This window comes from Cebidichthys violaceus, unplaced genomic scaffold (assembly GCF_023349555.1).
Source record: "Cebidichthys violaceus isolate CVI_PGR_0920_01 unplaced genomic scaffold, fCebVio1.0.p SCAF_6, whole genome shotgun sequence".
NCBI lineage: Eukaryota > Metazoa > Chordata > Actinopteri > Perciformes > Stichaeidae > Cebidichthys > Cebidichthys violaceus.
In genome coordinates this window covers 10,802,776-10,814,010 of record NW_027176816.1, presented here as the reverse complement: position 1 = coordinate 10,814,010, position 11,235 = coordinate 10,802,776, and the positions used below count along the sequence as shown (strand labels likewise).

At 41.8% G+C, this 11,235-nt stretch overlaps 1 protein-coding gene across 2 annotated transcripts; it reads left to right on the top strand.

Moving 5' to 3' along the window:
• Nucleotides 1–678: 678 nt before the first annotated feature.
• Nucleotides 679–10,907, top strand: ifrd2 (interferon-related developmental regulator 2). Of its 2 annotated transcripts, XM_068733454.1 has the most exons (13): nt 679–1,184; nt 2,333–2,389; nt 5,287–5,403; nt 5,625–5,709; nt 5,857–5,981; nt 6,103–6,260; nt 6,791–6,844; nt 7,159–7,337; nt 7,457–7,565; nt 7,790–7,924; nt 8,085–8,213; nt 8,935–9,027; nt 9,238–10,907. In XM_068733454.1, exons 1-13 carry the CDS (start codon nt 1,142–1,144, stop codon nt 9,316–9,318), a joined length of 1,365 nt encoding a protein of 454 aa, XP_068589555.1. In that variant the 5' UTR covers nt 679–1,141; the 3' UTR covers nt 9,319–10,907. The 2 variants fall into 2 exon arrangements, with proteins under 2 accessions (XP_068589555.1, XP_068589557.1); XM_068733456.1 differs by lacking the exon at nt 2,333–2,389.
• Nucleotides 10,908–11,235: the final 328 nt, after the last annotated feature.

Sequence of the window (11,235 nt, the reverse complement as noted above, 5' to 3'; positions counted from 1 at the left end):
GGCCCAGGGATTTGGAACACAATTAGGGCCCTGAGTGTCTCATAATTTGTCTTACAATTTTGACTTACTTTGAAAGTAAAGACTGGTGTGTGTTATGAGAACCCTCAGAGTGCCACACTGTGTTTTTTTTTGCAGGGCAGTTATCTGGCTGTACCACCCACTGATAAGACCTGCAGTGAGGTTACACCCTAGGGAAGATGTCGAGAGATTGTAGAGTTTCTGTTAAATAAATCTAAAATGACCTCCACTGAATTCATTTACTTTTTTATTTATATGTATTCTATGTCTACCCCCTTTAATTAAAAGCACTTTGAGCTGCATTTCTTGTATGAAAGGCGCTTTACAAATAGTTGTTATTATTATTACATTAAAAATATATGTCTCAAAATATTGTTTTATTTCAGAGACTTCACTATTCTTTTTTAATATATATATTTCAACAGTCTCAGAGTTCTGTCTGATTTTCTACTATATATACTTTTACCCAGAATTATGACTTAACGCACTCAAATTGGCCAATCTTTTAGAATAAGATTAATCACTGATCTAGAAACCAGGGCTTCGTGCATCATGTCTGGGTTTAATGTAGGCGGTTTAGACACCGGAAACGGGGGATGCTAGCAAAACTAAACTGGCAACCCCGGCTACCGGTTAGATCAGTCGTTATTGAGAGGAAGATGGTGGGCTTGGCGACAGCAACGTGCTCGAAACTCCGTCCCAAACACTTTGGAAATTACTCACTCTCCCAACCTGGTATTAGATATAGATTACCGGGGGACCATCACAGATAATACATCGTGAAAACCGTTGAAAAAAGTGACTTTTTCGCCATCTTTTTATTACAAGACTGGAGAAAGCGGGGAGTTGCTGAGCGTGCTCGGTGGTTGGTGCTCGTGAAGGACGCTAGCCAACGTTAGCCAAAGTGTCAACAAAAGTGTGAGATAGGGTGTTATTTTGTGAATTTGTACCCAGCTATCAAGACAAACCACGGAGAACACCCGGCCCTCTGCTGCTGACACTTTCTCACTAACTGTCAAATCTGTGAGGAGCAGACTTAACAGTTTGACTGAAAGCGGGCTAACTTTCGCGAGCTAACCTCAGCTAGCTTTGTTGTGAACTGTGGATCGAAGCGCGACTCAAAATGCCACGGAGTAAAAAAGGGAAACGTGGCTCCAGTAAGCCGGGTAAGTGTAGCAGCCATGCTAACTCACCAGGAATGTAATGACTGAATATGGCAGTTGCGATGAAAATGCTAATAGAGAGTAGCTGTTGAGCGTGTATGCACACATTTCTCGTTAAGCCACACTAACCTAACGTTAGCTGTAACCGTTACATTAGTAGTCTGGGTATCTTTTCCACGCGGCATGCTTAAAAACAGCGATAACGTCACAGCTTGTTGCGCCTCTAACTTTAGCCACTTGACTTAAATAGGGTTTCCAGACTGCCATGTAAAGCCATGTGGTTCATAGTGATGTAGCTAAACTCTGCGGTCTGCATGTGCTTGTGACATTTACGTTGAAGCCACTCACAATAAGTTAAAACGTCGTTGAAGAACTGAGGAAAGTGTAATTAATTTACGTTTAACATATACTATCTGCCAGCGTTCAGGGCCCCTGATTTGCTAGAGCTACACTTGCCGGGTTAAGGTTAACCGCACGTTATTTTTAGCAGCCATGTGCCACTTTGTACAGGTAGCGTAACTTTGGAGAAACTGCGTTGAAGAGGAACAACGTGTGCAACAACAGGGTCTTTAATTGCGTTAATTTTACGAATAATTCGAGTTCGTTTACGTGCAGTTAAATTACAGCTCCGAAGTCACAGTTGCACGTTTCGATCGTTGTACAGTAGCGTTGCGGACCATGCATGCGCCTGTAAGGCTGTTACAGCCATGGATGTATAGAAAGCGAACAGATACAGCCCCTCACGTTGCATGGAGTGACGTCACCCAGGAAGCACACACGTGCCTGCGCCGAAATACACGCACACACTAACACAAAATATACACTTTCAAGAGATATAGATTTCTGCTAATTGCGCTACCGATTAAAAATAGACTCACTGGGAAATATAAAAGACATTGACTAAGATAAATAGTATTTGCACATCTGTGTCAATTTTATAATTCAAGTAGTATTGTTAATTATGCATCAGTACTTTCTAATGCAAAGTTCCAGGAAAATGGAACTCACTTCTGATGTTTTCTACCCCCTCATGGTCATCTCTGCATTTGACCTATCTTTGCATTCATTCATTTATTCCGTCCACCGTTCTTGCTCCACTCTATACGCCCTTTACCCATCTATTCATCCCTCCGTCCATACATCACCTCCAGGCTCTCTTCGTCAGGAGGTTCTTCAGCTGCAGCTGTCGGCTAAAGCCTCGCCGAAAGGTAACTCATCTGACGCTTGACCCCTGACCCCAGCTTGGTGTTCAGCTTAAGGCTTCTCCAGGCGCTCTTGAACGTCACTACAGTGCATGCAGTAAACCCACCGGCCTCTCTCGTGCTAAACTCCCCGGGTTGTTTTTCCATCTGCACTGAAATGTTTTAACTTCTCCCTCCTCATACATTACCTGCCCAGGCTGCTCACTAGTGACTGGTTGACTTTCCCACAGCCTCTTTGTGGTTTTGCAGCATATTGGCAAAATCATTTCCTTGTTTGAGTTTCTTAAGTCATCATGCATGTCATGCTTGAGCACTGCGAGTTGACGCCCCCACCATCCATGCTTTTGATGGCTGTTTAAAACACAAATGGCACATAACTGTAAAGAAAGTTTACCCACACTTATGATTGGCTGCTATCATCTAGTCCTGCATCGTCACTGTATACTTTGCTTAAGTCCGAGTGTGCACCCATCGCACCATCGTGGTTGAAATCTCTCCGATCATCCAACCTCTTTTTCTCACCTGCGCTGACGCCAGAAAAGTTTGCATTCATGCAGTCGTTGCTTCCTGGAGTGACTTGGTTCTCTCTTATGTGTGTAAATTATGTGCCATGCCAGTATAACATTCTTGACACTGTTTTCAAATGACCTCACTGCACGATACTGTGGAGTTGTTTTATTTTGTTATTGTGTCATCATTATTCTTTGTTGCTTCCCCATCCCACTTTGCCTGACTGCTGCCGTGTGTTTGTTTTCAATACTTGTATAAGTGACGTTTCATTGATTGGTTGATTAAGAGTTCAAATGTGCAAGTTTCCACAAATCTCTACATATGGCAAATTGGACAGAATCTGATGTTGCATTTGCAAAGTTGTTGTTCGGCAACAGTTTGTAGAGAGATCACAGGTTAATTTAGTCTTCCAGCTTGTACTACAAGGCCACGGCCAAGGGACTCAAACAAGCTCCAACTCACCCCTTTGGCTTGGACTTGTGATTTGTCCGTCAGCAGATCCTCCTTCTCGGGGACTGACAGCCGGAGCAGTTTGAGTGATTGCTATGTAAGCAGAAAGTGGCAAAGTGGAGACGACACGTGAGTCGTGGCAGGGAGCTCGCGCTTATCGTAGCTGTGCTGTGTGTGGGCAGGCCTGCGTGAGAAGCCATGTAGCTGTGTGTTTGTGTAGCTTTGAAGGGACCTGTTCAGCCGCCGGTGGGTCAAGGATGATAACTGGGAAATAAATCACTGATACAGGCCCGCCGCACGTGTGGTATCGCATCTGCCAACGGTAGCTATGTGAATGAGAGAGGCTGTAGAAATCAGAATATTACGTAAGGAAGGCAGGGTTGTCAGGGCTGCATTCAGGCTTATCTTCTGGCAACGAAAAGCTGGTTAGCCATTTCAGAAGTATAAGCTTACTTACACACCTGGTTTTACAACTAGTGTAATATGCTGACGTGAGTGAAACGGTAGCAATTATTTGGGCCACAACTATTGTATCATTACAGTGCAGCACAGTTTTGGCATTGATTTAATTATCCAGTCAGCTCATTTGTAAAATGTTTCAAAAGGTGCAGCCAACAGTAAAGTGTGAAGGAGTTGAAGCTTCATTGTTCAAACAGGTTTAATCAGTTTTACTGCTACGATCACTATTTTCCTCGCTATAGCAATTTCAGAAGAATACATTTAAGTGCCTTTAAATGATAGTGTGGTGCGTTGTGGTAAATTAGTCGCACACAGCAGACATTCAGCTGCATTTGGCTTGTGGCTGAAAATATCTTCCACCCTTGATGCTTCACTTTTATAATAAAACAAAACAAAAAAAAACAGAATAGCAAGTTAAGACAACGGCTTTACAATTTAGTTTTCTCAGTTTACACATTATGAGCTCAAAAATAGTGCTGCTTCCAGTTACTCATTTAGCTGCTTTTTAATTGTTCTCTGGAATTGTATTATTACCTGAGCACAGGTGGATTTAGCTGAATAATAATAGCTGATAATGTTTTTCGTGGAGAAAGTAAATAGCAACTACAACTTCCATGTGACATTGCTGCAACACTCAAAGTGACCTCGACTGTCCTGGTTGACCTGAACACACACACACACACACACACACACACACACACACACACACACACACAGTCTGACCATTCTGGATTGTACACACTAAATGAATGAATGAATAAGTGAATTGCCTTTCTGGTCTCCAGTAATCCCACCCACAGTAGAAAGTCCTGAGCCAGCAGGAACCCTAGGGTTAGCTTAGCTTAGCTTAGCCTGGCTCTTACCCCGTGTTGGGCTCAGACTCTATGTAACAAACTGACACATTACATACATACAGGGCCAAGCTGTGTGGAAACAATAAAAACACTAATTACCGCCCAGTATCAATAGACGCATAGAAAATCCTTCTGTTGTCATTATGCCCTGATTATTAACGTAGAGATAATCAGACCCTGTGTGGTATGAGATTGATAGTAAAACATGACATGAGGGCATATTGGAGAGCAGATATAAAAATGACACAGGGAGTGAAATTAATAAAAAAAAAATGTACTTAAGTCATCTTATTGTAAAAGTAGTTTTTTTTTATTTATTTTTTTATAAATGTTAATGTGCAAACTGCTGAGGTGTAGCTAGTAGCTACCCCAGATACAAGTCATGTTACAGTTTAAATATAGCATCTCTGTTATTTATATACAATAAGTTGGTGGAGTCTAGTCGTCAGTTGTGAGAATCAGTCTTGTGTAGACTTTGTAGTTTCTCAGTAGGTGGTTCGATGCTTCATAGAAGAAGACTGTCTTCTATATGACGGCATTCTAGTATAAAGTGTTTCTGCTATTTTGTCCTCTCCCTTATTAACCCCCTCGCCTCACTGTTTCCCCTTCTGTCTTTTTTTCTGTCTCCAGGCATTAGAAATGGGGTGAAGGGAGAGTCCGGTGCCAGCGATGATGATCCGACGTCTGATATTCTCAGCCACTGCAGCAGTGCCAGCGAATGCACTTCTGTGGTGGAAGAGGGTGTAGGTTTGTACATGAATGCAGATAATACATACACATGCTTATTTATTTTTTGATGATGGTCATGGTACTGCTTACATACACCAAAGGAAATGAACACAGCCAACATATTGGTGCATTTCGCTTCCTATGAGCATATTCTTTTGTGTTGGGATAGTAAAACTCACATGGCTCTAGACTGTTGAATACAGTTAACCAAACCCTGTGTGTTGACTTGCCCAACACAGGAGGGGAGCAGGTGGATGAGCTGACGGCCCAGGAAGAAACAGAAGACAAACTAAAGCAGTGTATAGACAACCTGGTGGATAAGAGGTGAGTGTTGTTTTTTGTCATTATAAATAGTAGAAAAAGGAAATGTAAGGCATGAACAGAAAGACATGAAACGTGATGGTGCAACACCAGACTGTGAGAGAGATATTAACACCTCTGTCTGTCTATCTCTCTCTGTGTCTTTCTCAGTGCTAAGACTCGTCTAGCAGGCCTCGAGTCGTTGCGACAGGCCTTCTCCTCTAGAGTGCTGTATGACTTCCTGACAGAGAGACGCCTCACCATCAGCGACTGCCTGGAAAGGAGCCTTAAAAAGGGTAAGAGGAAATAATTTGCCAGTGCATACAACATTTTATCCTCTGTCTCCCAAGTTGGAACAGAAACACAGTTAAAAACAACTGCAGTTACACAGATAAAAACCTTCTTTTCCCTTTTCAGGCAGCGTGGAGGAGCAGGCAGCGGCGGCCACGGTCTTCACCCTGCTCTGTATCCAGCTGGGGGGTGGAGACGAGGCAGAGGAGGGCTTCAAGATGCTTCGCCCCATCCTCACCGCAATTCTAATTGACAACAGTGCCAGCGTAGCAGCCCGCCAGAGTGTGAGTAATTGCATAAACATTCTCTGATATCGTGCAAAACTTTGGATATCTTTGGATAAACTCTCGGGGGAAAATGACAAGACGAGCAGAAAATAGAACATGAAAAGCAGCTCGGACATATGCACGCCATGTGTACATGCTGGATCCAAAATGAGTTACACGGATTGCAGCTGAAAACTCGGCAATGTGAAAATAACTAATGCAACAACAAAACCAAAAACATCTGGTTAAGCTACTAGTTTAGTGAAACTTCTGAAATGCATTTCTTCCACCCGGCTGACCTCACTCTCACTTCCATTGTTGTACAATAGTCTATTGAGTCAAAACATTAACAAACCATATCACTTTTAGGGTTGACTAGGTTATTTGAATAACAAATTGCATTAGGATCATGGTAGCAACTCTATTGCAATGTTCATATGAGTTTTGATGTTGCAAACTAGCATCTGGGTAATCCCTGCTTCACTCTTTCTGTCCTGTCCTGAATAATTGTCTGGTTATTTGACTTTAATTTCATTTTTCTCCATCAGTGTGCCAGAGCTTTGGGGATGTGCTGTTATGTCTCTACCTCTGAAGAAGGAGAGGTGAGAACAACTTGCTTTCAAAGGCTGAATCCATCATGATCTCATTCTTGCTGGGGGGCTACAGGGAAATAGCAGACTGCTGTTGTTACCTCCACACCTAATGTAGACACTAAAATATATCATGCAACAAAAGCCTTCTGAAAAATCTCCCAGATAAAATCTTATCAAATGTGTGTCTAAGGCTTTATTATCTGGGATAATACTATAGTGGTATTTATCAATAGTGTTTGTTATACATCAACAGCTTGTCTTGTCGTCCCTCATTATATTTTCTCTGTCTTCTTCCCCTCAACATCGCCACTGAACCTCTTCAGGACTTGATCAAGTCGTTGGCCCTGCTGGAGAGCGTGTTCATGTCGTCCTACCCCAACAGAGAGGGAACGCTGCCCACACCCAAACCTGGCAGTCCAGCCCTACACAACGCTGCCCTGCAGGCCTGGTCGCTGCTGGTCACCCTCTGTCCTGCATCTAGACTGGCTGTGCTGCTTGACCTGTGAGTGGAACAAACTGTGTTCAAACTGTTACCCTTCAGTTTAGCTCTGTTTAGTTTCATGGGTGTGACATTTTGATAAATTCAACAGTGATTCTCTCCCTCTTTTGCCTTCTCTGTAGTCACCTCCCCAAACTGCAGGCGTGTTTGCAGAGCAGTGACGTCAACTACAGGATAGCAGTGGGAGAGACCATCGCCCTGCTGGTGGAGCTCAGACGAGATATAGACGAGGTGCGCACACACACACACACACACACACACACACACACACACACACACACACACACACACACACACACACTCTCTCTCGCTCTCGCGCTCGCTCGCTCGCTCGCTCGCTCGCTCACTCACAATCAAGTACCTTTGTTTACTTCTTTTACCAGTAAACCCATAGCTGTTGTATTTCTGGTTTTAATATCGTATTTCTATGCTACAATTATGTCTCTTGTGTGTAGGACTTTGAGGTGGAGGACAGTGAAAGAATGTGTGAATGTCTGAAGAGTTTAGCTACAGACGGCAATAAGCATCGAGCCAAGAACGACAGGCGGAAACAGCGCTCCGTCTTCAGAGACGTGCTACATTACATCGAGGTTTGTTTCATAGCTGCAACGAGGATATTTCTAATGAATGATTTTACTTCTGTATCAATAAAATGGTTCCTGAACATGTTTTTTGGATTTTTTAAATAAAATTTCAAGTTGTGCACATGTGCCCTGGCTTTGACTTTGTGATGCTTCCTCTTTTCTGCAGAATGAGGACTTCACCGAGGAGAAGATCAGGTTTGGAGTGGAGAGTGTTTACATCGACAGCTGGATGAGGAGACGAATCTACGATGCCTTCAAAGAGATCCTGGAGTCCGGAGTCAGACACCATCTACAGGTCAGGAAACGCACTTGAGCCGTAGTGATGGTGTGTTCTCACAGGAATGATCACATGTAGTGATGCATATGACTTTGGTTGCTGCAGTTAAAAAGAAGTTGCTCATACAGCCTCATTCACGGTCCGCTCATGTTCTGTCACTTGCAACTGGTAAAGAGTGTCATGTGACTGCTTTTGTCTCTTAAGTTGTGACTGCGCTCACATCTGGCATAGACGCAAATAAACAAACACCTGGAGTTGAGCCTGAAGAGCCAATTTCAGCAGCAGAATGTGAGCAAAGTGTAATTTAGTGTGGAGTATAATCTAAAGAACGTGTGGGGGAATCTCACTGCCTCATTATTTGATTTTTATCAATAACTTGATCAGTAATGCACAAACACTCGAAATGAGACACCCAGCATTTTAGCAAAAGGGAGCTTTCGTACTGCAAAATGTAACCAATAATGGGACATTAGAAAGGAAATACTAATTAAGGTCCATAGTAGGCAAGATGACACAGTTTATTCTATTATGTTCTCCATGTTTTAGTGGCTGTTGAAGGTGAATAGTAGATTTTCAAAGCTGTCAACTTGATCCACTCATTTGCTTCTGCACAATTGTGCTGTGTTGAAGGTCGTCTCGCCATTACTTAAATACAAAACGGCAAAATCAATTGTTTCACAGTTGGACATTATTGTCTCCAAGCCCATGTTAATTTCTGTGTGTTTTTGTTGTGGTGCAGTTTAACCCACTACTGAGAGACATCTTTGGCCTCGGCCCTCCCCTCATCCTGGACGCTACGGTCAAAGCCAACAAGATCTCTAGATTTGAGAAGGTAACAGCATCTCTTCTGCTCTTGAGTCTCAACCTGCTCACTGGAACAATCCGACCTCGGAGTGTGTGATTTGCATTTTTCAGTTTTGCATTTATGCTGCATCCTTGTTCAGCTACACGTGGTGCAAAATACAGAAAGGCATCCAGTGTGATTACAATTTGAGAAGGAAAAACATCGTTGCACTCATCTATTAATCTTCCTCTTCAACAGCATCTTTTCAACTCCGCTGCCTTCAAGGCCAGGACTAAACAGAGGAGCAAAGTCAGGGACAAACGGGCCGACGTCATGTGAGAGCAGGGTGGACCGACTGGATGGTATGCAAGGAACTCCTTGAGCTATAATGAGATGGATGCAAAATGATGTTTTAAACACTTCAGCTGACATAAAGACTCAACAAACTCTTAACAGGGCTTTTCACTTGTGCTCCTTACTTGTAAACTAATTTTAGAGATTCAAGATGGCCAACATTTATATTCTTAGCTCCCACTGTTGAAGGCAATTTCACTATTCCTCCTCGCAGACATTCGCTTTTTTTAACCATCCATTTTCCAATCGTCTTATTCCACAAATACTAGTTTGGTTCTTCAAAGTAGATATCAACTGTAAAACAATGTTAAACCTTTTTTCTACATGGGATTGAAACAAGTTCATTACACAGGAGTAAAAGACATGTCATCTCCAGATATCACAAAGTTCTTTTTATCAATAGAAATACCGAGCAAGTGAAGTATTAAGTCTAATGTTAGACTCAAACATTCTGAAGCTTTAGGGTACATTTGAGATCTGTGGAAGCGTCCATGTTACGGTCACTGAAACCCTCTTTGGTGCTGATGCGTGTCATTTCTGATACTCGGCTTAAACTGCCGACTTGACGGGTCAGTCAAGTCTTTTTATTCTTATTATTGACTTCAATTTCCACATAAAGCTGCTTTTCGTGGACACAACCAGTCGTGGTTAATCCCTGAACTTTAATGTTCGAGCATAAAGTTCTGTGACAAAAAGACAAAAACAGCCACGGTGACATTCTGAAAATACTCTTCTCCACTGTCGGCTAAATGTTCCTCATTATTCCCTCATTCATTCTCTGTCTTTACACCCAGAGTGGCTACTTTCAACTGCCAAACCAGAAACTGACTTTGCAAACAATGCAACCTAAAAGAACACATGTGTGGTGTTTCTGTGGTGTTTTAATTAATTTTTATTGAACATCATGAAATAAAAAGCATGCAAAACACAAACAAAAGAAGCCTGATTAAGAAAGGTAATGTCATATTTGTATTGATATTTTTTGAGAGGAGAAATGTTTTAACCATTTCTGGTGGATAATTGTAATTTATTATAAGAGCAGTACTGTATGATTTTTAAGAAACTTTAAAAATGCTAAGAACTGTTTACTGACAAAATAATGGGATACCAATGATGAGAAGAATTTTTAGTTTTTGTCGTGTATATTTTTTAATGCGAGTGTGTGACTCATACAATCTATCCATGTGCATGCATTGCAGATAGACTGTGCACAGAGATTTATGATAAGATGTGTACTTGAATCATTAGATACATTTGAATGATTTTTCCTCTGATGAGCAGTAAATGCATACAGGCCACTAACCAAAGCTGCTGTTCAGATGTTGAATGCTTTTGTTTGTAATGGTGGTCAGCTGTTTGTGGTTCTACTTAATTTAAAAATTACACTTAACAGTTGCCTGGGAATTTCAGTACCTTAGTGAAAACCTCATCAGCTTTCACAGTTTCTACTGTTGATGAAGTTTAGGAACAGGCCTCCCATGTTACAGCTGCACCAAACTGACTCATCAGTGGTTCTGGTGTTTAGGCACATGGACAGAAGATGGATCAAATGAAATAAAGACTATTTAAGCATGTTTCTTTTGTCTTTTGTAATGTCAAAAATGTAGTTCTGTGAGGAGATGGTAGTTGTTTCTGTCCTGGAAAGACTAGAATTAGGTGAATTCAGAATCGGAACCGTTTATTTCACCAGAGTATGTTGCACATACAAGGAATTTAACATGGTGGATGGTGCATAACAATCAACACAGTGCAAAAAATAGAATTCAAATTTACAATAAAATAGAAAATAAAGTGCACAGACAAACATAACAGTACTTTAAACAAGTGTGATGTAAGTGTTATGTAATGTGTAATTACTGATCAGTTGGGAAAGTAAATGTCGGCTGCCATACACATCCTTAG

Bases quoted from the DNA above. Each gene is read 5' to 3' on its own strand.
- ifrd2 (XM_068733454.1), top strand. From the start codon at position 1,142: ATGCCACGGAGTAAAAAAGGGAAACGTGGCTCCAGTAAGCCGG. The intron at 2,390-5,286 runs GTAACTCATCTG...TTCTGTCTCCAG, and splicing joins GGCTAAAGCCTCGCCGAAAG to GCATTAGAAATGGGGTGAAG. The intron at 8,214-8,934 runs GTCAGGAAACGC...GTTGTGGTGCAG, and splicing joins GAGTCAGACACCATCTACAG to TTTAACCCACTACTGAGAGA.